General features: G+C 38.1%; 3 protein-coding genes across 3 annotated transcripts; 1 reads left to right on the top strand and 2 right to left on the bottom strand.

Annotated features, from left to right (window-relative positions):
• Positions 1 to 1,880: 1,880 nt before the first annotated feature.
• Positions 1,881 to 6,462, bottom strand: ciarta (circadian associated repressor of transcription a). The gene is made up of 6 exons (XM_053334363.1): positions 6,239 to 6,462; positions 3,617 to 3,967; positions 3,447 to 3,522; positions 3,239 to 3,317; positions 2,980 to 3,127; positions 1,881 to 2,756 (listed from the first exon to the last, which is right to left on the bottom strand). Exons 2-6 carry the CDS (start codon positions 3,965 to 3,967, stop codon positions 2,373 to 2,375), a joined length of 1,038 nt encoding a protein of 345 aa, XP_053190338.1. The 5' UTR covers positions 6,239 to 6,462; the 3' UTR covers positions 1,881 to 2,372.
• A 2,883-nt stretch (positions 6,463 to 9,345) lies between these two features.
• On the bottom strand, positions 9,346 to 11,376 carry mrps21 (mitochondrial ribosomal protein S21). The gene is made up of 2 exons (XM_053334369.1): positions 11,277 to 11,376; positions 9,346 to 9,826 (listed from the first exon to the last, which is right to left on the bottom strand). Exons 1-2 carry the CDS (start codon positions 11,357 to 11,359, stop codon positions 9,646 to 9,648), a joined length of 264 nt encoding a protein of 87 aa, XP_053190344.1. The 5' UTR covers positions 11,360 to 11,376; the 3' UTR covers positions 9,346 to 9,645.
• Positions 11,377 to 15,768: 4,392 nt separating this feature from the next.
• Positions 15,769 to 18,829, top strand: crabp2b (cellular retinoic acid binding protein 2, b). The gene is made up of 4 exons (XM_053334367.1): positions 15,769 to 15,871; positions 18,065 to 18,243; positions 18,527 to 18,643; positions 18,761 to 18,829. Exons 1-4 carry the CDS (start codon positions 15,790 to 15,792, stop codon positions 18,809 to 18,811), a joined length of 429 nt encoding a protein of 142 aa, XP_053190342.1. The 5' UTR covers positions 15,769 to 15,789; the 3' UTR covers positions 18,812 to 18,829.
• Positions 18,830 to 23,035: the final 4,206 nt, after the last annotated feature.

Below are 23,035 nucleotides of genomic sequence, written 5' to 3' on the forward strand. Positions count from 1 at the left end.
TTTCCCAATAAATAAATAAATGAAATACTCAACTTAAGTGTTTTTTATTACAATTCTTTAATAATGAAAAGTAGTAATTAGTTACCTTCCAGCACCAAGATGGTGTCTTATGGAGCTCTAAGTGTACCACAAAAATAATTATAGATTTTTAAATTGTTTAATGATAATACAGCAATTAGCCAAAGTTATTAAAGTGATTTATTACAGTAGATTTATTGCATTGCATTATTATAACTCTATCCTTGATTAATATAATGCTTATTAATCTGTCAATGTATTTCATTCCAGAAATCAATGAACATGGGGCATTTTGAATTTTAGTTGATCACATCATTTATTGAATCTATAAAAATACAGCCTCTGCATTTCTCACTCAATCAACAGTAATTGCAATTTCATTATAAGTAACATTATCCAAGAACAAAAGGAAACATCAAGAAAGAGAAGACACATGACTCACAAATAAGATGTTTTTTTTACTCTCAGTTTTCACAATTTAAAAAGATGTAAAAGCTCATTGCCCGTACTGTAAGGTGCAACATTTTCTGTACCAAAAAAAAAAATAAGAACAACACTACACCATTGTTCTTCACCATATGAATACAATGTCAATTTTAAATACTATAACTTAGTGCAGTGACAATGAACGGCAAAGCATGAGGAACGTCTACACAGCAGCACATTTCATTTGCAATGTAATATGTGGCTGGGGTCCCAATTTTACCATCCGTATTCAAATAATAATAACTTTTCATGATTGAATTCAAATTCATGATTACCTCTCTGTATTACATATATGTAAGGCTGACTGGTGACAAAACACCAGAGATGAAAAGCCATTCAACATGAATGATATGTAATTTTTAAAAAATGATACAAAAACCAAATATTATTATGAAGAAGAAACTGTGTGTATTCAGGAATGGAAATAGTTTCATCATGTCTCCATGCTATTCCATGTTTCATAATTAATAGTAAAGCACTTGGAGTGATACTAATACAATTTACAACAGTAAGTCAGTAATCCATTTTCATAGTACACAGAAGCTTCTTTCCCCCCTCGTAATGACACAGATCTCATTTGGAGCGTTCTGAAGCAACGCTTCATGGTAACAATAAGCCCGGGAATTCAACAGCTCCCATCTTTAGTGCCAAAATTATACATTTTCAAATTAAAAAAAAAAAAAAGATAAAATAAGCAGGTTTTGCCTATAAAATCGATGAGTCAAGCAACTGTAAAGCACTCATTTAAGGGGTAACAAACGCTTGACTTCATATGTCTGCTGTTAAAAATCAGTTTTCAAGTACTGATCCTCGTAAGCAGATATAACTATCACAACTCTGAAGCGTTGATAGATATGCAACATTTCCTCATTGTCATCCAAAGTGCAGAAACATCTACCTGTATTCCAATTTACACGAGACTAAACATATTTTCTATTTTCTATTTGTTCTATAAGTTTTAATTTAAAAAAAGGAGTTACTGAAAACTCACATCCTTAATAAAATGTTATGTTTTCAAGTCTTCATATAAAAAACAAGTTCACTCATTGGACTAACTTACAGTTATCCAGTCAAGCATTTTACATTTTTCCAAGCATCTCACATGTGCATTGTTTCACTGCTTTATCAGAAGTGCAACTACATCTATTCTTATTTAAATAGAGTCAAATAAGTTGTGCTGTTAAGGGCTCTAAAATACAGAATTATTCTTTGGACAATGGAAATGCAAAATGCTTTTGTTTGGCACTTTTTGGCAGCAGGTACATACCTTTGTTTGACCATATGTTCAACCACTGGTGATAATTCTTTCCCCAACGGTCGATCTTATGTAACAGTACCAGGGCTGCAACTAAGGATTATTTATATGGTTGAGTAATAAGCCAATTATGTTCTCTATTAGTCGTTTGGTCGAGAGAGAAAAAAAAAAAAAAAAAAAGTTTAGTCACTTCGTCAAATTACCTTTTTTATCTGACTTAGTTATATCTGTTCTTCACTACTGCCATGAAATCTTGTACTTGTACTGTGCTGTATTCCATGATATGAAAAACATATAAAATAGAGCACTGATTGCTTTAACAAACAACATAAGTATTTCCATTTTTTAACTTAGTGAATACAAAAAACTTACACATAATATACGTACAGTTCATGGTAAAATAGTGCAATACATCCAGTGTAATTGTAAGCCACACTGGGTAGTTAGGGGTTAATGAATGTCTCTCTGCATTTCTCCTCCTCTTCTGTTTTACGTGCCTTGCAGCCATCACAGACTGGCTCCACGTCAAAATTCATGCTTATGTAATTTAGACCATGCTTTACCCTGACTCTGGCTGGCATGCTGTGGCACCTCTATGTGGTAGCAAGGTCAGCTAAGGCCAGTTAAGGTGATCTGTAGTAATGTTGGCACTTGTGGATACTGAACCCTCCTGGGTAGCAGCCACTCTGCCACGAGGGGAGGCTGGATCAATCCTAGGCTGCTTCGAATTCTTATTTTCCGTCTTGCTGCATAAATATGATGGTCTGCTTAATGTACCAGTGGTCTTTGTAAACTCAAGTCGCGCTGCCCAGCAGCCTACAGGTGTTTCAACTACTTCTTCTTTGGGAGCTTTCCGTTTTTTAGGTGCTCCGGGTAAACATGTGATATCAAGTGACGTCACAGGCTGGCAGCTCCCTTGTTTTTCATGTTGATAGTGTGTATGCCTGGGTGGGACCGTGCCAGGGTCGTCAGGGTCTGACCAGGCCGGCTTTCGTTTCTGGAATGGGAAAATAAAGCCAAAAATAACTATCATAACAGACCAAGGTCTTATACACTTTATGAAAGCTATCAGCTGAACAACAGGCGGGAGGAGTCTGAATATAAATCTAATCTGTAACCCTGTTGTCAGCATGCTTTATGTAACTCCTATATCTAATTGTATTAATATATTTCACATTGTATGCTTCGTTGATGGTATCGACATAAATTTTGAGACTCACCTTAACTGGCATGTGGAGCTGATTTTGGCGCCAGCGTGGTAAGAGTCTGGGAGTGATGGTTTGGGTTAATGTGGGCTGAAGTGCCACCTGAGGGAACCATATTTTGAGCATCATCTCTATCTGCAGCAGGTTATGAAGGTATCTCTCACTGTAGAAAAAAAAGGAAGTGAAGGAAAAAGCATTAATAGAAGTGCTGGTTATTAGTGACAATGATAATAGCCCAATTTTCACTTGTATTAGACTTGCTCCTTGGTCTCACCCCATTTCAGGCTTCTGTAAAATTCCCAGAATCCTGTGCAGTCTGTCCACGGCAACACTCTGCTGGAAACTGGTTAAACCTGCCAAAAATACAAAAAGATAGCGTTCAAATATCAAGTCAAATAGACTCTTAGGGATTGGATTACAAGATGTTGTGCACTAAAACATGAGGAGATAATCAGACTGTTGGATATTTCTCAGACACGTACCTTTGTCAAATCGCCCAGCCTTAAGTCCACGTAGAAGCTCAAGCAAAGGGCAGATAAACTTGCGCAAATCTGCACACTGTAAAAATAAGGAAAAGTATTAGATTACTACTACAACTGATCGGCTATTCTTCTGACAAAAATACTTTAACAAATGCGTAGATTTTGCCCACCTTCTGAGCGAAGGCCAGATCTCCAGGTGTAGCCGATGATGAACCTATCGTGGCGACTATGGGAGAAGGTGCTGAGTCCGGATGCTTAGTCTGACCGGTGCAGTGTCCAGACTGGTCATTCAGAGACCCGGAGAACAACTTAACTGAATGATTTGGGAAGTCATGGCAACTCCCGGAAAATGTCAACACTTCATCGGCCGAGAAGGATTTGTGTGTTCCACTGTCCACCTCTCCCTCGGAGAAGATGTCCGCCTCGTCCTCGGTGTGCTCACTCTCGCTATGGAGAAAGCTCGGAGTGGAGGGAAGTGAATCATAAGATGGCCATTTGGAAGAACGGTCCAGTGAATTCATCTGTGGACAAATAAAGATAAAAAAAGAGCACATTGAGACTCAGATAATAAAGATAAATCTACAGATTCCTCTTTCTTTCTAAAATCCTTAAAAAAGTCATTTTCTCCAACTGTTGTTCTGACTTAGCCTACTTTCAAGGGACATTAATTGCAGACAGTGGGGACAAAAACCATGTCCCCAATTGGGTTAAAGCTGATTTTGGGGTCAGTGGTTGTACTAATTGTAGGGTAAAGTAGTGGTAGGGTAAGTCTCCTGGAAATTAAACTAAAGTCTGTGTAATACCCCCAAAATTGACCCAAATGTGTGGTTCCAACATAAACTCCTTGGGAAGAGATGTTTATACCCACTGTTGATGAAGTGGTTCCCTTGTGTGACCAATAATAGTTATAGTAATATCAACATTTAACATGATATATAATTTGATATGTGAAGTCTTGTTTTCAGCATATTTGTGATGAATGGCATCATTTCTAGAGCAATGTGTCATAGATTAAGAAAATACTTCTCTAACAAGCTATAAAACTATCTTTATGAAAAAATCAAACTTGCAAATATCTTAACAATTATGACATAAATGACCTCTGGGTGTGGATGTCACCACTATCGCCTTCATTCCTTGAACAAATTCCTCTTTATGGAAACAGTCTGAATAATTGCTGCCAGTCTCTCATCCTGGGCTGTCAGATCTGGTGCTTCTTGTCCTTCTCCTGTTTCCCTATTTTTTCTGGTCTGCGATTTCTGTTTTGGTATCAACTTTGTGGTCAAAGCTTTTTTTTTTTTTAACTGTGTCACCGTCCAAACCTCGACCCAGTTATTGCACAGCAGGCTTCTTTTGTTGTTGTTGTTGTTGTTGGGTTTTTTTAACATCGTCATTCTGGATGACACACTACATAAAACGTGTTGCAGCTTTTTCTGACTTCCACCCCGACACATTTATTTCATATCCCTGCTGTTGTTAAATTCTTCTGATTTGTACCTTTCGGGTTCATCTGCTTATAACTCAACTTCTCTGTTCAGTAGGTTCAGCACGGTGCTCTCTTCACGATCCACCACACGGATGTCCTTATATAGAGCAATGGAGGCGTGGCGGTATGCTGATTGCACAAAACGGACACGCGCCTGTCAGTTTAAAATGATGCTGATTCACTAACACGCGCACGGTGCTGAGACAAAATTGGCTGCACGTGTCATGAATCCGATGGTGATTTTGCACAAGCACTTTTTTTTTTCAGAGAGCACTTTTTTTTTCAGAGAGTAAATATATGCGCATTTCTGCGCACATATTAGTGAATGTTTCCTTTCCTCTAATTATATTCAGCACTTCCACAGACTCCTTCACCCAAAGTGTGTGAAGGAGCGATATCACAGGTCCTTCCTCCCTGCAGCTGTCAGACTGTACAACCAGCACTGCTCCCAGTAAAACCAGCATTGCTCCCAGTAAAACCAGCACTGCTCCCAGTAAAACCACACGACCCACCCTGACTTGCACAATTTGACAAACTGCACTTTTTCAATGTACATAACTGTGCAATATCACTATTTTGGATATTCTACTACTTCAGTTCAATTATGCAATATAAATATATAGATGTATGTATATGTTCACTTTAAAATAAGTGCAATAACAATATCAAACGTAGGTATATCATCACTTGACACCAATAAAACTTTTTAACATAATTTTTTTGCTACTATTGTTTGTTTACTTATCATTTGTTGTTCCTTATTATCTCTATTGATGCTCTTCTACTCTCGCTATCCGCTTTGCTAATGCAATCATATACATTTCATCACTGTGAGATTAATATATCTTATCTTATCTTATCTTCATCGTCATCATTTCAATATTACTATAACACGTGCGGTACAAATGTAATACAATATTATGCACACTTCACCACGTCCACCAAATCCTGGGTTAATTCAGCAACAACAATGTGCTCATATCCAGTTTAATGTGTAGCCTATATTATAGTATCAATGCCCCATGTTTGACGTTTGTATTCTGTGCTATATTGTATTTGTTGTGCTGATGCAACGTACTTTCCTTTTTTCCTTAAAAAAATGTTTTAGTTGTAAACACTGTGATAGTTGCATAAGACAGTTGTTCTAGCCTGTCTATGTATAGTGTATCTGTTCCCTATTACATAAACCATAATAATGTCAATTATTTAAGCCACTGCTTAACGTTTAACAGAAAACAAGTCAGCACTTAAGTCTAATATAATATAATGTGGAAAGAAGAGATGTTAGTGAAGAGAGAGCTCTTACCTTCAAGACTGAGCAGATGCTGATTCACGAAAACGACGAAAAACGATAAAGAGGAAGGCACGTAAACGCTTCTTCAACAAGTTCAATAAATTCAAAAGTTACTTCAAAACCAAAGCATATAACGTCAGTGGGCACGGACGTTTACTCTTCTTAGCTTGTTTACGGTGTGTGGTGTGTCTCTCCCTTGCTTTTTCTCCTCCTCCTCCTTTCTTCTCCTCTCTACTCCTGTTCAGTTTACTTTTGTCGGGTTTCTCCTTCGGTCCGTACACAAAGTACACAAGCGGTACAACGGCCGTGACACGTGCGGGAAACGCTCCAGCGCCGCGATTGGTCAATGAGGAATTCCATGTTTTCTGATTCGCTGGGAGGCTTGACCAATCGCCGGCCACCTCGGAGCTGATAGGCGGGTAAAAGCGTGGAGCCCTCTGCGCCTCCACAAGCCGCACGTGTTGATGGTGTGGCTGCAGAACAAGACAGGCTTGCACATGTCAGGCTGCTGGCATCTGTTGTAGTGGCTATATCACGTTTATCTTTCTGTATCAGACCCTAATGCATCTGCAGTAATACTTTAAGGAGAGGGAAATAACAATATCTTTACAGGTCAAGCTACTGAGGAATAAATAAACACACACATGATGTCTGGGAATAACTCCTTAATCATTCCTGTCACCTGATTTTTTACTTTTTGCAACAATACCAACTCCTGTTTTGGCCCTTCTCAGTTAATACTGACATCTGACTGTGGGAGAACCACCTTGTCATCCTTATTAAGATGACCCAGGGTAGGACCCCAGCCAGGTACATCTGCACAACCTAATGTACCTGTGCATAGAGCATAATGCACTCCTGTACAGCAGCACCACCCACTATAACTTCAATAATAAACATTAAATATAGTTATCACCTTTCTATTAATGTTTACAGAAACTGAACATATATAAGCTTCTTTATGGTACGATTTATGGCAGAGCTGTTGTATTGGATTTAATTAGATTGCACATATCTTTGTCCTTTGTCCAGCATAACATAAAGAGCAACTACATGTTGTTGTTTTTTTTATGTATTCATGGCTGCACACTTTTAAGGAGCAAGTGTGCACCCTCAGCAAATGGAGCCACATGTGACTTATAGGTTTCTAATTGCAAATGTTATCCTGAAGCAGTTTTTGTTTGTGCTCTTGTTAATGCTCAAGTAGATGAGACAGACAAAGATTATGAGATGTCGGATCAGAGACACATTACATCCAGAGACTTTGAAAACAGCATTATACAATTGCATAACAAGATTGCTATATCCTTCAGGAGTGAATCACTTCTTTGGTCACATGCAAACATTATAATGCTGCCACCTGCAGGAGGATGTAATAATTATCCAGTGAGACGGCTGCTTATTGGGGGATAATGATAATGTTGATAATAACAATCATCATTATTATTACAAGTTTAAGGTTAGTGAGCAGCTGGTATGGCAGAATAAAGAAGGGACTGTCAGTGAATGCAACACATGGAACAAATCAGATGCTGCATGCCATAATACTGGCTGTGGAGGGGAGTCAGTTTGAGTTTGATTCTCAGCCAGGTGGTGAAGCATCTTTGAAGACTGGTTTAAACCTAAATATGTGTTCAAAAATGGCCACAAATGACTTAATGACTTAATTAAAAGACAGGCAAAGGCCCAGGGCTCCAAACAATCTAAGCTGAGTGCCCACACTGTACTAAAGGGCCTATCAGTAATGTTCTTTATATGGTAGATTGTTTTGGTACCATATAAACACAAGCTAAGTGTGTATTTCTGAAGTTCAGATTTTTTGATTGCTTTAAAAATAATTCAACTTATTTATTGCACCAAGGTGATATTTGAGCACCACTGCTCTCCAGCTAGTCTAAATAAGTTAAGTGGATTCTGGAGTCCTGCAGTGTGCAAGCTATTTACTTTATTTCTTGATTTGCTCACTTGCAGCCCAGCACTTGGCCTCTCTGATTTTGCTGTGTACATACTCCTATTTAATATAGGTAGCAACAGTCAATACTATCTGCTCATAGAGATACTATGGAAACAGCTGTGGCTAATACCAATAGCTATCTGTGCAGAACTGTGATCCATAGAACAGTTATGGACGGTTCTGCTGTATGACTGTGTAGATGCTTAACTACATGTGTCTATTGCTGTTAGCCAGCTTATGCAATGAGCATTTGGCTACAAATAAGTCTGCTAAATGGCATTTTTGTAGACGATATCTGTAGGAAAATTCAGTATGTAATCATGCAGATTGTTTTCATTTTACATGCCAATAGTTTTAAAGATGACACAATAACAGAGATAAATTGGATTTTTGGTTGTCATGCTCACAGCATTGAACATTTTCATTTAAAAATCTTTGTATTAATAAAGCACAGGACACGCAGTGAACAGTTTTCATAAGGACTGTCTCTTTGTAAGATAGTAGTTCCCATGAAAACTGTTACCAGTGAGGTCTGTGAATTATCCAAACATTTCTTGAAAGACACGTTACTTTGGTTTTAATGTAATTTTTCAAGGCTTTAAGTGGATGTAGCTTCTGTAAACAATGCAATTTCCTGTGAAGGGTCTATCTATCTGATCTATCAACCTGAACAAATGAAACCAAAACTAGCTGCACAGCAACATACCACTAGAGGTATATAAGACTTTTTTGGATTTTCAAAATTTTGGTGAACTGACCCTTTAAAAAAAGGGGGTCAGACCCCAGCAGTCGTTCTGTTTTAGTTTAAAATATCCCTTATTGACCATACTGTTCCCTCACCCGCTGACTGAAGCCTCAGGACAGGATATCAGCTTGAACTAGTAACATCTGAGACAAGTGAGCATGGTGCAAATCTTTAACTCACCCTGTGGGAGAGGAGAGAGAGCAAGTGCACACAGTAAAGCCCTCTGAGGTGAAAGCTCTAGCTGATATGGGAATTTGCAGGAGGTGGCTGACATCTACAGTATATTTTAACACCACACTGGGGAGTAGTGACCCTTAATTGATTGACTGCAAACTCCTGCTGAGCTGAGACCACATTCACACAAAAAACATGTCTGACTTTGAAAGCAACCAAAGCTACCTTTTTGTTCATTAATATTTCTTCACCAACTGCAGTTTTTTTTAGAACATGTTATACATTTATTGGCTTCTTCACTAAGATGATGTGGAAAGACAATAAAATGTTCAAATAACCAAGTGTGAATATTTCTCTTCAAGCACAAACAAAATAACATAAAAAAACATGAGTCTTCTTTCTACTAAACAAGCCAAAACATGAAAGTTACTTTTCATTCAGACATGATGGTGACATTGTGTTGATTCTGTTCACTTCTTCCACTTTGCTGGCGTCCGTCTTAACCAGTCCACTGATAAAATCGCTCTTTTATCATGTTCCATTTCACTAGCAACCCACCCAGGGGTCCTCTCTGTTTGTCCTGGAGATGAAGGCAATCTTCCTTGCCATTTCAGTGTGGTAGATTCGTTTGCAGGCCTCAAAGTTCTTCCGCTGTCGCTCTCGGCAGGGCTTCTCGTAGTAGCGCTTGCGCTTCACTGTTTCAATAATCCCATCCTGGGACAAGATCCTGCAATATGTGGAGAAAATGTGTGAATAGCTGGGACTTGAGTTGTGGTCAAGACTGTCAATTCAACAAGTAAATAAATAATATCAAATAAATGACAGTCCTCATTCTAAATCTCTAGATTCTTGATCTTGAAAATTGATAGAGGAAATTATTTTCAGTTTTAAAGCATAAAAGACCCAAACCTGCTTGAATTACCAGATATAAAATGGAGCTATAACCAGTCACAGAGAGGCTAAATGCATACTGACTGTATCATAATGTTTTTCAAGATCTAGCCACAACATACCGCCGGAGGTGTTAAAGCTTTATGCAGTGAACTGGAATAAATGTATCTAAATTTATATAAACAAATGGTGACACTTCTTCATCTGCACGGCACTGACACAACCAGACATCCAGGACGCTTAAAACTATAAATAAAAAGTAACACAAATGTAACTGAAAGCATAGTTCTTTAAATGACCTGACTGTATGCATGAATTTCCGAACTACACTTCCTTACAGAAATCCAAACAAAGAATTATATTCCTTACACACTTAGAAATAATGTTTAGACCTCTGAATTTTTATTTATTTATATACAACCTATTTATTTAATCACAAGCTTTATTTACAAACACATCATAATCACAGTCTAAAAAGCACTCCGAGTTTTTCCTTCAACAAATCAAGGCTTTACAATCTTGTATTTTTGTTAGAAATTCTGAATTGGCACCTGCATGAAAATGTGGATTGTGACAACCAATGGGCCAATTTTTTTAAACCCAAAAGTGAAATTATTAATGAGTAAATGTAACACAGCTGTCCTATCTTGTGAAAATCACTGGCTCTTGATCCACAGCAAAAACCCTGTTGAGGGTTGAGGTACCCTCTTACCAACAGACAGAAAGCATAACCCCATAATATTTTTTCTAAGGACTCTGAAATAACTATATTATAAAATAAAGATGGAGCATATTATTATAACATTATGCCTGTGCAGTCTCCACTTATGACTCCTACTCTCTGTCATGGAGTTTTTTTCTGTTTGGTTCATATAGTCATCATGAATATTCTCCTTCACATAACAATTTGGATTTGTTTTTAAAAAATGTGCATTTTGGTTATTTTGGCATTAACTGGTTTCTTGAGCTGTGTTAAAAACATAACATTGCTGATGTCAGACTTTTATAACCAGACAAATGCTGCTGGTGCAACCTAAATGTGTGATACTACAGGTAACAGTAATTATAAGGTCGTAGATTCATTTCACTTTCATATTTTAACCAATTCTCTTTTCTTTTTAACATACTCCTGTAAATATCAGACCAAGTTAAACACCACAGCGCATGCGCACCTCTGTGACATTGAGCGGAAGGCTAACTTATCTAATGATAGCCACTGTTAGCTTCTCAACAACACATCACATCTTATGTATCTAGTTTAATATGAATAACAACAAACGTGTCACCTGTTTAAAGTTGAGTACGCAGCATCAACGTTGCCCTCTTGAACCATCACTGTCCGAGCTACGAAGCGAAGGTGTCTCGCCATGACGAGACCGGTGCGAGCAGCAATACTGACCGACGGGAAACAACTAAATGTAAAGAGTTCCGCTTACAAGAAACCCTGCATAAATCAACGCTAGGTGACGCTTTACTCAACTGCTCTCTGAAATAAAATGTGCTGTTTTAGAGTTGCCTTTATAGTTTTTTCTCCACATTTATTCGTTGTGAAGTTTGTTATTTTTATTATTATTTAGAGATCTGTGTGTTGTTTTTTTAATTTACAAGTCAGAACATAAGAAAAAGCTTTCTTCGTAAGTCTAAACTATGCCAACATTTCAGATTCATAAAAGTAAATATTATAAAAGAAAAAAAAATTGTTTATACTTTTGGAAAAATGAACTGCAATACTTAATCCAAGTCATTTAGCACTCTGACAACCCCAAGGCTTCAAAGACTCTACTGTAAGCCTATGTAACATAATCTTAAAGTCCCCCTCCACTTAAAATGGAGTCCACTGTGGAGAATGATGTATTTATAAGCTTGTTTTCACATTCTTCTGCTGAAAGTGGAAATATCTCTGTGCTCTCTGAAAATCAGATATTAAGAGGTGGACCTACAAGCATGATTTATGATGTCACAACTAGTTTCCTGGTCCAATATTCAACTACAGGTGTGATGTGGAAAACTGACCCCTCCAGTGCACAAACACTGAGAATGGACACATCAGAAACACATTATTGATCCAAGACAAGTATTTTGATGTCTCAACACATGTCTGGATACATGTTTCTATACTAAAAAAAAGGAAATAGCATATAACTCCTGAAGAGATAGAAGGCACATGCTTTGAGGTTCAAAGACGTTTCTATGCTAAACGGTGACACTAATAAAGAGTAAAGACAGCGAAAGACAGAACAGAAACACAAATAAATATTCAGGTCCGTTTAGCACAGGGAACCAAACAGCAGTTATCATATAACCAAGTAAAAGGAGATAGCTTTCAGTCGAATCACAGCTTCATGAAACTGCTGTCATAGCAACAGGGACAGAGGTGTCCAGTGTTATCCTTTCATCGGGGCCATTCTCTTCTTCTTCTCATTCCTGGGCTGCTGTTGTCCTCGTCCTTTCTCCATCTGAGGTCAGCCAACGGTGAATGCTGGCCTGGATAGTACATCTAACTTGAATTAAAAAGTGCCTTTAAATGTCCTTTCTCTTTGTATGAAACACTCAGTGAGGTTAATTCCCATGTTGCTGTAACTCTATACTGTACTGTATCTGCACGGTGCCACGGAGAGGAAGGCTGAGACAACCTGGGCAGATAACATCATGACTTCTTTTGTTGGGTGAATACACTGCATCATGTTTCCAGAGACATCCCCTCTGATCCAGACCTGATGAGGTATTCTTGGCAGCATGCAAGTATGCGTGAAATAAAGAAAGAAAGACAGACAGACAGACAGACAGACTATAAGTTTTATTCCATTTGGGGATCAAAATGTCTCCCTGATATACTTTTACTGATATAGTATTTAAATGATCTATTAATTTACTTTAACTTTATTTGTTCCTATGTCTTTATTTTGTTTTGGTTATTTTGTTTGTTATTCCAATTTGACCATCTACCATAGTTAGTGATAGTATTATTAAGTCTTAAAATGTATGATTGACCTGTTTTTTTATATATATGATTACAACACATGTATAGTGATGGGATGGCTTGTGATAAAGAGTCTTACTGGTGGCTTTAAGTTCAATTGTGCAATCTTGAATTAATATTTACATTATCATCACTGCAACAATAGAAGATACATTCAAACACTGTAAATAGATTATTCATATCAGAATTGAAGGATTTCAGAATTAGCATGATCTATTCTGTATAGCTGAAATGATTAGTTAATCAATAGAAAGTTTAGTGCCAACAATGTTTTTTATAATAGATTTTTTTTAAATAAAATATGCCAATAAATGATCTGGTTCCAGCTTCTTGAATGTGAATATTTTCTGAAAAATCAAGACATTAGAGATAGTTTTTTGGTCTTTTGGAAATAATGAACGACGTGTCACCATTTTCGGCCATTTTATAGAACAAACAACTATACTATCGATTAATCGAAGAAATAATTGACAGATTAATTGATAATGAAAATGATCATTAGGTGCAGCCCTGCTATTCTTGTATAAATTAACATGAATTCTGAGTTACACACACAACAGATTACAAGTTAAGTGACTCAGGAGACTTTTAGTGAGGAAGTAACATGTCTCATATCTCTGTTTGTTTATAAACGTAACATGTAGCCCTGAAGATATGAACCTTGCATCATCTAATTTAAATAGAGATAGCAGCAGGAGTCAGTGTGTTGCTAATAAAACTAATATGCTGTTTGATTATAATAAACTATGTATGTCTCCTCAGTCTGGTTTCTTGATTGTTTAATTGAGGAGTCAAAAATGGTGATTTGCTGGATGGTTGCCTCCAGCTGGATTTCTTATCTTTAGCTCTTTCATTAGCAGCTTTGCAACCCCCCCATGGACCTGAAAACATTAACCTGTTATCTGATTTCACATTCCACATGTTTGAAAACTGAACAGATAGCTTCAAGTAAAAAAAACAACAAAAAACAACAAAAGAAGAAGAACATTTAAAGGACAGTTTCATCATTTTTCAAGTCTGTCTTAAAACAACACTTTCAATATGTCGAGTGATGGGGGCCAAAACCCACAGTGTGTCAACACAGTCATTTTGTGCAAAAATGCATTTAAAAGTTCATTTGAAGCATTTATGAGGCCTCAGCAGTCTGAGTTAATCATATCAAATGGATATCTGTCTTTTTAACATCAAACTTACTCTTTGTGTTTCCCTGTTGAGCTGCGGTGGAAGTATGGCAGTAAAAGCCTATGAAATTAAAATATGTCTACTTGATTTGACTCGTTTGGACAGCTGAATACAGAGGCCTAAGGGTGAAGTCAAGTCAAGTCAAAGTTTATTTATATAGCAAATTTAAAACAACCTCAGTTGACCAAAGTGCTGTGCAAGCTCAGGCCACAAGAGAAAATAAAAGAACAATTATGAGTATGATAAACTATAAAAACACAATACATAAAATTATAAAAACACAATAGATAAATGCAAATATAGTTACACAATAAAATTCAGGATGTCAAGCTCAACTAGGATTAAAAGACAATGCAAAGAGGTGAGTCTTAAACTATATATTTGAATATACTTGAATTGGCCCCGATACTAATCCATAGGCTCGGGACATCGCAGGGACTAAAAGTCAGGATATCTCTGCTTTTGTTGCTTTGAGTCAGTCAGTACCTTTAGTTGTGTCAATTTCCAATGCTGAAAACACTGGTTACTGGTTGTCAATGAAATGATGCTGAAGGCACAAAACAAATATATATTCAAACTATGGAGGATTCAGTGACACCTGTTGCTATCAGCATGGATGAGGGCAGCTATTCTGGCTGTGAAACTGGCCATGTCTGCAGGTGATGAGCAGATACTTTGCAGTTCACATACATTACAGATGAAATGTGATGTAACTATGAAAAAACACAACGCTAAACACAACCAAACTCTTAATAGTATGCACTAGCAATTCTACAAATAAAGATTTTACATTGGCTAAACAAACAAATGACATGCATGGTTAGAAACAAAGTGTAAATGAGGTAAATGGTGTGGTGTTTGTCACAATTATATGCAAATACGCAATGAAAACCATTAGATTTACCTTTGTTCAATGCCAATGAGTGATGAGATTCAACTTATTCTACCTGATAAAACACCATTAAAAAAACTATTGTGAAATATTGGGGCTGAAGGTTCATATTAACTTCAGATTAACTTTAAAATACATATTTCTACATAAGAAGCACTGTGGATGTTGTGTCCTCCATCACTTACATTATAAATGCATTATGAGGGGATCTTCTAATTGTTAGTATGAACAAGAGGAATGATCACAGCAAGAAAATCTTATTTCAATGTTCATTTGGACACCTGACTGTTAAGACAGCATTGAACAATTGTGAATTAGTCCTTTAATGATCTGTTTTATCTACTCTATCATTAACTTTCTGGACTTCTTGACAAGTAATATCACTATAGCATCATCCAAGAAAAAAAAAACAATTAACACGCTGCTCATCAACATCAAACGACTTACTGGAAGTGCATATTTCCATCTCGTATCCAAATCTTTCACCATGCTGACAGGGGTGGAGGGTAGACAACAGGGTCTGGGGGGAAAGTCCCTCCCTGACAGCGCTCTCTACATTGGCTGGACCAGCATCGGATTCAGGCGAGCTGTAAGCCAATGAGAGGGAGGCGCACATGCAGGCAGAGAGGAGACAGAGTCCACAGACCGGTCCCGGTTAACGGTGGAGGACAGACACGAAGAGGCAACCAAAGTCAGAGGTTTCTAATCTTCTGCAGGGAAAAAAAAATCAAGCGTTCGTATAAAAATGGAGAAGAAAACCACAGACTTTTCAGGAAAATGGAAGATGAAGTCTTCGGAAAATTTCGAGGAACTTTTGAAAGCACTGGGTGAGTAATAAAAAAATATTCTTTCACTTGCATGATGAAAATGCCAAATAGGGCAAAACTAAACAAGACATGGTTGCATTCAGTCATTCTTTACATGCAAAACTCCTCTAACGTGCATGCAAGTTTGCAGTTAAAGAGCATATTGTTATCTGGTTTATCATCAACCCTTCACGTCTATTGTTGTAATGCAAAAAAGGGGGAAAAAGGAAATGAATGCATCCTCTGCACAAAGACCTGCCAATCATTTTGTCAGCTGCATTATCAGATGGAAATCCAGCTGGCTTAGATGTTAAATGAGGTGCAACAGTGGTCTGAAGTGGCTCTCCTGTACCTTTCCCTGTTAACTCATGTCACTGGTATTATTAACCTACATGAGGCTGGATGGGCTCAAATCCTTTTTCGGGGAGAGCAGGAGAGAGACAGAGAAAGAGAGGGGTCAGGTGAGGGCCAACCAGTGGCATCCATTAAAAATCTGAAGACAAATAGCCTGTGGAGGAATGGTAGATTAGACTCATCTGAAGCAGGGTCCTCCTCATGCGGTTGTAATTAGAGCCAGTGTAAACGGAACTAAGCCTTGACATGGGCCCCTGTAGCCAGCCAGCTCTGAGACTGACTTTCCTTCACTGCCCTGGGCCTCCATGACCCAATCTAGGGTTGTGTGAATGTGTATATGTGAGTGAGTGTGTGTATATGTGTGTGTGTGTATATGCGTGTATTACCTCCTTTAGTAACGCTACGTGAGCAAATATGGTCCGAGCTGAATGAGATTTGTGGTTTACCTCTGATCTCTCTGCAGTGAGTCCAGCTCCCATGAGTAATGGCAAAAAACTGAATGTTCACCAGGTAGTTTACATTTGTTTCACATCATCTCTACTCACCCAGCACACAGATGTTGATAGTTTTAACCCATGTTTCTCTTGATGCATAAATCCCATGCTGTGTATGTTAATGTGGAGAAAACAGCACTGAAGTTTCTATCAAACACAAATCAAGTTGCCATTGTTCCATCTTAGCCTTTTACAAAGCTCTCCTCCTCTTTACTGGGGTCATTTATTTACAGCTCCAAACAATAAAAAAGCTTCTTTGCAGCTGTGACAAGATGACACTTCAAATATGGGGCTAATAAACAACATACCCACTTCACTTGAGTTTTTACTGACAAAGAGCTGTGTGAATGGTGACTCAATCATTTTGGGGTGAACTAACACTTTAATAATGTTACAGTAATTAGCGGTTTAACCATCATACCAGTGGTTTTGCATGTTGTAAAAATCCCATTTGCTTTACGGGCAACCATTTTCTGAAGCATACCACACATTTTAAGATAGATCTCCTTGGTTTCAGCTCACTCAGTCAGTGCAGGATTAAGGTGCAAAGACAAGTCATTAATCAGGTCAAACATTTCTTTCTTTTTTTTTATCATGTTTTCATTGTGTGGCAATTCAGCAGCGTGAACAGTTCTGACCACTCCACCTTGGTGTTGCATTCAAGTAAATTCAATGGTTGCCAAAAAAGCTTTGCAGTCACAAGCTGCATTGTTGGGAATAAAAAGATAATGACAACAATGAGCAAGCATGGACAATGCGAAAAGAATGTGGTAGATATGGTTCTTAACTTGTGCAAAGGTTGCTCTGAAATGTTGGATAGTTTCAATGAACACCACTTTTCTGAATGTTCCCTGCTTATAACTGCATTAACAGTAGAGCTGCAAGTTGGAAAATCAATCCACAGGAAAACTATTTTGATAATTGATTCATCGTTTTTAGGCATTTTTTAAAGGAAAAATGCCCAAATTTTCTGATTCTTGCTTCAGAAAAGTGACTATTTTCCAGTGTCTTTAGCCCACTATGACAGCAAACTCTTTGGGTTGTGGACTATTGGACAAAAGAAGACAATTAAGGACATTAGGATGGGATTTGCAAAACAGTTATCTAGATTTTTCACCATTTCCTGATCGGTTGATTAAAAAAAAAATCTTTACATGCATTGACAATCACAAAAATGTAACAAAAAAGTACATGTGAAAAAAGTTAAACTTGCTGTGTTACTTATCTAAAGAAAATATAACATCTCTGCACTTTAATGTTCATACTGAGAGAGAAAGTGGGACATTTTTTGAAAATAATAATGCAAAGCCTCCCATAGCTGCCAGTTTGATATAATTTCTGTTTGTCTTTGGTCCCCTGTGTTCAGGTGTGAATGTGTTCCTGAGGAAGATTGCAGTGACAGCGGCCTCCAGCCCAGCAGTGGAAATCACCCAGCAGGAAGAGAGTCTGTCCATCAAGACGTCCACCAGCGTCCGCACCACCAACGTCTCCTTCACTGTGGGTCAGTCCTTCAATGAGACCACAGTGGATGGACGTCCCTGCACGGTATGAATCGCTGTTACATTCCTATATAATGTCAATGCATGCATACCACTGGGCTGCCTGGCCAAGCACAGCAGCTCAGACACAGTTTTTCTGCACAGGAAAAAAAACATGTGGAAATCATTTCAGTGCAACTTGAGTCTTGATGATAATACAGGGATCTGTTCTTCATTTTTTCAATACTAAGTGAGTGGTGAAGGCCAAGATTTACTAACCTTCACAGTGTCCAAAGTGCTCCAACGATGTCAATTATTCACATTCTTCTTATATGAATCCATCCCTGCAGAGTATTCCCAAGTGGGAAACAGACAGCAAGATCAGCTGCGAACAGACTTTACAGAAAGGAGAGGGACCCAAGACATCGTGGACCCGAGAACTGACCAACGATGGGGAGCTGATACTGGTAATGAGACTTTTCTGGAGAGTGAATTTATATAAGAGTTCAAAAAGACACTTAAACTAAGATGATTGTTTAGTCTGAGAGTTTTACCATATTAAAATCCTTTTCCTACTCTTTCAGACAATGACTGCCGGGGACGTTGTCTGCACCAGAGTTTACGAAAGGGAATGAGGAAATCTCAACACTGTCTCAACTCCTGTTTTGTGCCTCACGCATGGTTTACATTTATTCTCCTTGTTTTCCTCTTTGTCTTTGGTTCCTCTCGCCAGTCAGATTTTTTTGGGGTCAGATCTTGCTCAAACAGTGAAAGGCTTCAGTCACCAATTTACTCTTTATGTGTAATATAGACATGTCATACATTCCTCTTTTTAAAAAGGTTTATTGCAGTGTCTAAATCCTTTCTCACGTTGTTAATAAACTGTTTTATATGACTTAACTCCATGATGCTCTGTTTTTTTTCTTTTTTGTTCATGTTTCAGGCATTCTTTATGTCATCTCCTCCTATTCCCTTGTCTTCCCTCTTGCATATCACTTTACATCACTGTCTGCTATTCGTACTCTCTTGATTATTCCACACCCTCTCCGCTCCATCTCCATCTGTCCAGCCCACCTTGTCCTCTGTGTGCTCTCTTGTCATCATAGCTCACAACAATGTGTGCTCAATTAGTCTGAAAAACTCCCAAAGACAATTCATATTTTGTATTGACGCCACTTTGAGAGACGTCTGGCAAAGACGAGGAGGAAACAGGGAGTGGAGAGGAAATGAGTGAGGGAAAGAGAGGGAGAATATTTCATAGCATCAGGAGAAAGTCTGCTTCTTTTCCTCCCCGTTCCCAGCTGTACCTACTTACTTACTGAACGAGCTCAATAAAAAAAAAGTCCCTCTCCCATTTTTTCTGGCTTTGCACCCAGGTATAAAGTGTAGAGAAGCTTTCTTTTCAACATGATGGATGCAAATAAAATACAGAAACAGCAGTCTTTGAAATGTGAGAAGTTGTAACCATGAGCTAAAAATGATAGATTTAACAGCCTCCAGAATCCTTTACAGGCCGAAAACTCAACACCATGCTTCACTCTGGTGCGGACTTCACCTTGCTGTGAAAAATGGACTTTCAGGGGTCTCTCAAGCACTTCCTGAGGAGAGTGCTGCGACGGTTCACAGGCAGTGATGGTTTTCCCAGGTTTTCAAACAGTGTGCAGACAAGCGAACCTGTGAAGTGCTTTCCAGTGTATACACACAGCGCTGAGCAAGCAGCAGAACGACCGGGCCTCCTCCAGGATGAATGCTCTCAATAACCTCGTCGGTCAAATGTCTGCACAGAGTTTATACGTGTCCTTATGAGAGTGTGAGAGAGAAAGAGGAGAGTGAAAACATTATGTGTGACCAAGTATGCATGGCTTACACAACTTCCCCTCATATGCTCTTTTTTGTCTCACAGGCAGAAAGTATGTTTTCAATGGCCTCAGTGAAGCCTGTGTTATTGTGTAAGCGCTTGTCGAAACCGCAGCACTTTAACTGCACTCTGGGGTGGATGGAAAGTTCTCTGCTATTTGCTCAATAAGAAAATTGGCATTGAACACACACACACACACACACACACATACACACACACACACACACATATTCACATCAAAATCATCCATATACACTGTATTCTAAGTCTGAATGACCCCTTTGACTTAGGGTTGTTATCCTCACAGGAGCAGTCCGAAACCACCCAGTCGCTCCTTCTTAGTCGGGTCACTTTTCCACACACAACTGTTATGCCAGTTCATTCCTCAGGCAGTGATGTCATGGAGCATTGCATTACTTGATTGGCTGAGGAATGCTGCGGTTTTTGGATCCAGGAGGCGCCCCGACTCCAGTTTTTGATTTGGGGCCATCTGGACCAATCGTGACATGGCCTGGAGAGGAAATGATGAGTCAAAGGAGTCAGGAGCCAAACACAGATGCTGTTAGAGAGAGAGGGCATGATGATAAACGACGCGAAACCGACAAGCCAAGCGGGCCAAGGCAGAGAACACAAGTGGTGATACATGCCGAGGCCTTCATCATTAATTATGCGATCTGTTCAGGCTGTCAAAATGGCTTCTCATTCCTTGGTATGCGTGTCACCGCTATTTCCACCCCAGCTTTCACATGTGGGCTTTGTTTCTTTATGGCTGTCCATCAAGAAAATCTCATTGGTTGCACTGATCTTTAAAGTGCTGATTCTTAAATAAAAGTTCCTTTGACTTTGCTATTATCACTCAGGCCAGTATCAGAAGCACCAATTAGTCATGACTTCTTAGTTCTTCTGTTTTTCCTTAATATCATGACGAATGAATAATCTTTAACCTGCCAGGACCCCCAAGTCAAAAAAACCCAAATTGGGGGAACTGGCAGACACATTACCCTTATTCTGCTACTCCTTCCAATGCACACTTAATGTACACATTCTTTCCATACAGTGTATTTCAACATCTCCTATTTCACACAGTTTAAGAGCACTGGATAGGTCATTAAACACAAGTTCGCCTAGGTTTATTCAAACTTTATACCTTCTAGATATACTGTCTCTTTTGTGGGAGAAAAAGTATTACAAATGTGAAAAGTACAGATTGCAAATTTTGTTCTTACTGTCTTTTGCTGCTTTTTATCATGACGCTTGTTGTCACTTTACTTGTCAGTGTACATTCTGTAGCATTTATGTGATGAATACAAATCTGTAATCCTTGAAAATCGAGACATACCAGATGGTTCTTCTAAAAGCAAAACAGTGTCTACTTTGGACCTCATCTCATGGGTTACTTATACATTATGAGTGAGCAGTTTAACATAAGACTTATTCCTTTCCTTATTCCTTTATCAGATTGTGTGCTACACCTGAAATGTAGAGATATGCCTTATTTTACAAGAAAATAAAGTATTAGAAAAGGTCTAAAAATATAATTATTAAGCTTGTGTAGTATAAACATATTTTTCTTCTTCCACATTCCATTAAATCATCCATAAGGTTTCCATTTTATCCTTTTGAAAGTGTTCAGACACATACTGTGCAGTCAAAAGAACTTTGATTTAGACTCTAGTGGAGATCCTAAAGTCTTAAGGAGATACCAAATATGTCAGGCTGAACCTTGATGTGCAGTGATGCACAAGACATCAAGAACATTCCTTGGTAATGGTGCAGCCATAAAAAACATGGAGTATTGTGTTTGAATAGTTCATTCACTGTAAATATATAAATTAAGGCTGATAAAGAAAGACAAGCTGATAAAGAATATCAATCTGACAGTCGGATAGTGTCGAGATAAGTCAAAGGAAACTGGATGTTACAGCATTATGAATATCACTGGTTAGATGATATAGGTCTTCTAGTTTTTATGATGTATAGCACTAATTTACAAGTAGTGTATTAATGTGTAGTGTGTTAATTAATATGTGAATTTTCATACATAAATGCACTGTTCATATGTGTGCGGATATGTTCATGGATGATCCGGCATACAGTAACAGGGAATGTACAGTATGTGCACTAATAGGTATGTGTTTGTATGTGTGCATGTCAAGCAGTCTGGCCTATGTGTTTATAATGGAATCATATGACTGCCCTCATCCATGTGACCCCATGTGACTTGTAGGAGAAAAGTTTTTTTTTTAAAGTCCTGCCTGGGTTGTACGAAGGCATTAGGCCATGACATAAGTATAAACCAGTGAAACTAAAGGTGTAATCCTTCCTGCTGCAGCTCAACCTGTGAGTGCAGGTTCGTACCATGTATGAGAAGTACAAAGAAAAAAGGATCAAGTGCTCCTTTAATCATTTATTATGTATACAAGCCATGATCATAGGATAACGAGAGCCGTGCTTATCACTGTGCCACATTATTAATTCCACGAAAGTCACATTTAATAACTCTTGCAGGTAAAGTATGAGGAGCAAATGTAACAAGACATGAGAAAGGGATTCTCCTGTATCACCAGAGGTGCTGCATCTCTCAGTTACCTGAGGTTTAAATCCTATTTCTGGATTTCAGAGGTCAAAGCAGTGTGAAATTATTCCTTCAAGGCACAAGAGTGACATCTACTGGAAGAAAAGGTAAAATCTTTATATCATTAAACAATGTAATAATTAGCTAACAGTTATATAAACACAGCCACACAAAGGCAAAATCTTGCTTGCTTTTGTTTTCAGTAAGACTTTAGAGTTTGATGCCTAAGTCAGGATTTGTGTGTTAATTTGTGTTAACCTTTAACCTTTCCTAACACATTGCTATTATGACAACTCTGAACACTTCAAATTCAAAATTAATATTAAATTATACGTAACGTTAATTTGAAAACACAGTGGTTTGGATGTTAAAACAATCATGCATACTGTTAACTTGCTATTCTCAAAAAATAATGTGTTTAAGGGA

The sequence above is a fragment of the Scomber japonicus genome, chromosome 15 (genome assembly GCF_027409825.1).
Source record: "Scomber japonicus isolate fScoJap1 chromosome 15, fScoJap1.pri, whole genome shotgun sequence".
Lineage (NCBI taxonomy): Eukaryota > Metazoa > Chordata > Actinopteri > Scombriformes > Scombridae > Scomber > Scomber japonicus.

What these genes read in the sequence shown, in the direction of transcription:
- mrps21 (XM_053334369.1), bottom strand. Translation starts at nt 11,359, where the DNA reads ATGGCGAGACACCTTCGCTTCGTAGCTCGGACAGTGATGGTTCAAGAG. An exon ending in GCGTACTCAACTTTAAACAG is followed by an intron (nt 9,827 to 11,276) that starts GTGACACGTTTG and finishes CACATATTGCAG; the next exon opens with GATCTTGTCCCAGGATGGGA.
- ciarta (XM_053334363.1), bottom strand. Translation starts at nt 3,967, where the DNA reads ATGAATTCACTGGACCGTTCTTCCAAATGGCCATCTTATGATTCACTT. An exon ending in GGCTGGGCGATTTGACAAAG is followed by an intron (nt 3,318 to 3,446) that starts GTACGTGTCTGA and finishes TATTTTTGGCAG; the next exon opens with GTTTAACCAGTTTCCAGCAG. An exon ending in TTACAGAAGCCTGAAATGGG is followed by an intron (nt 3,128 to 3,238) that starts GTGAGACCAAGG and finishes TTTTTTCTACAG; the next exon opens with TGAGAGATACCTTCATAACC.
- crabp2b (XM_053334367.1), top strand. Translation starts at nt 15,790, where the DNA reads ATGGAGAAGAAAACCACAGACTTTTCAGGAAAATGGAAGATGAAGTCT. An exon ending in TGGATGGACGTCCCTGCACG is followed by an intron (nt 18,244 to 18,526) that starts GTATGAATCGCT and finishes CCATCCCTGCAG; the next exon opens with AGTATTCCCAAGTGGGAAAC. An exon ending in ACGATGGGGAGCTGATACTG is followed by an intron (nt 18,644 to 18,760) that starts GTAATGAGACTT and finishes CTACTCTTTCAG; the next exon opens with ACAATGACTGCCGGGGACGT.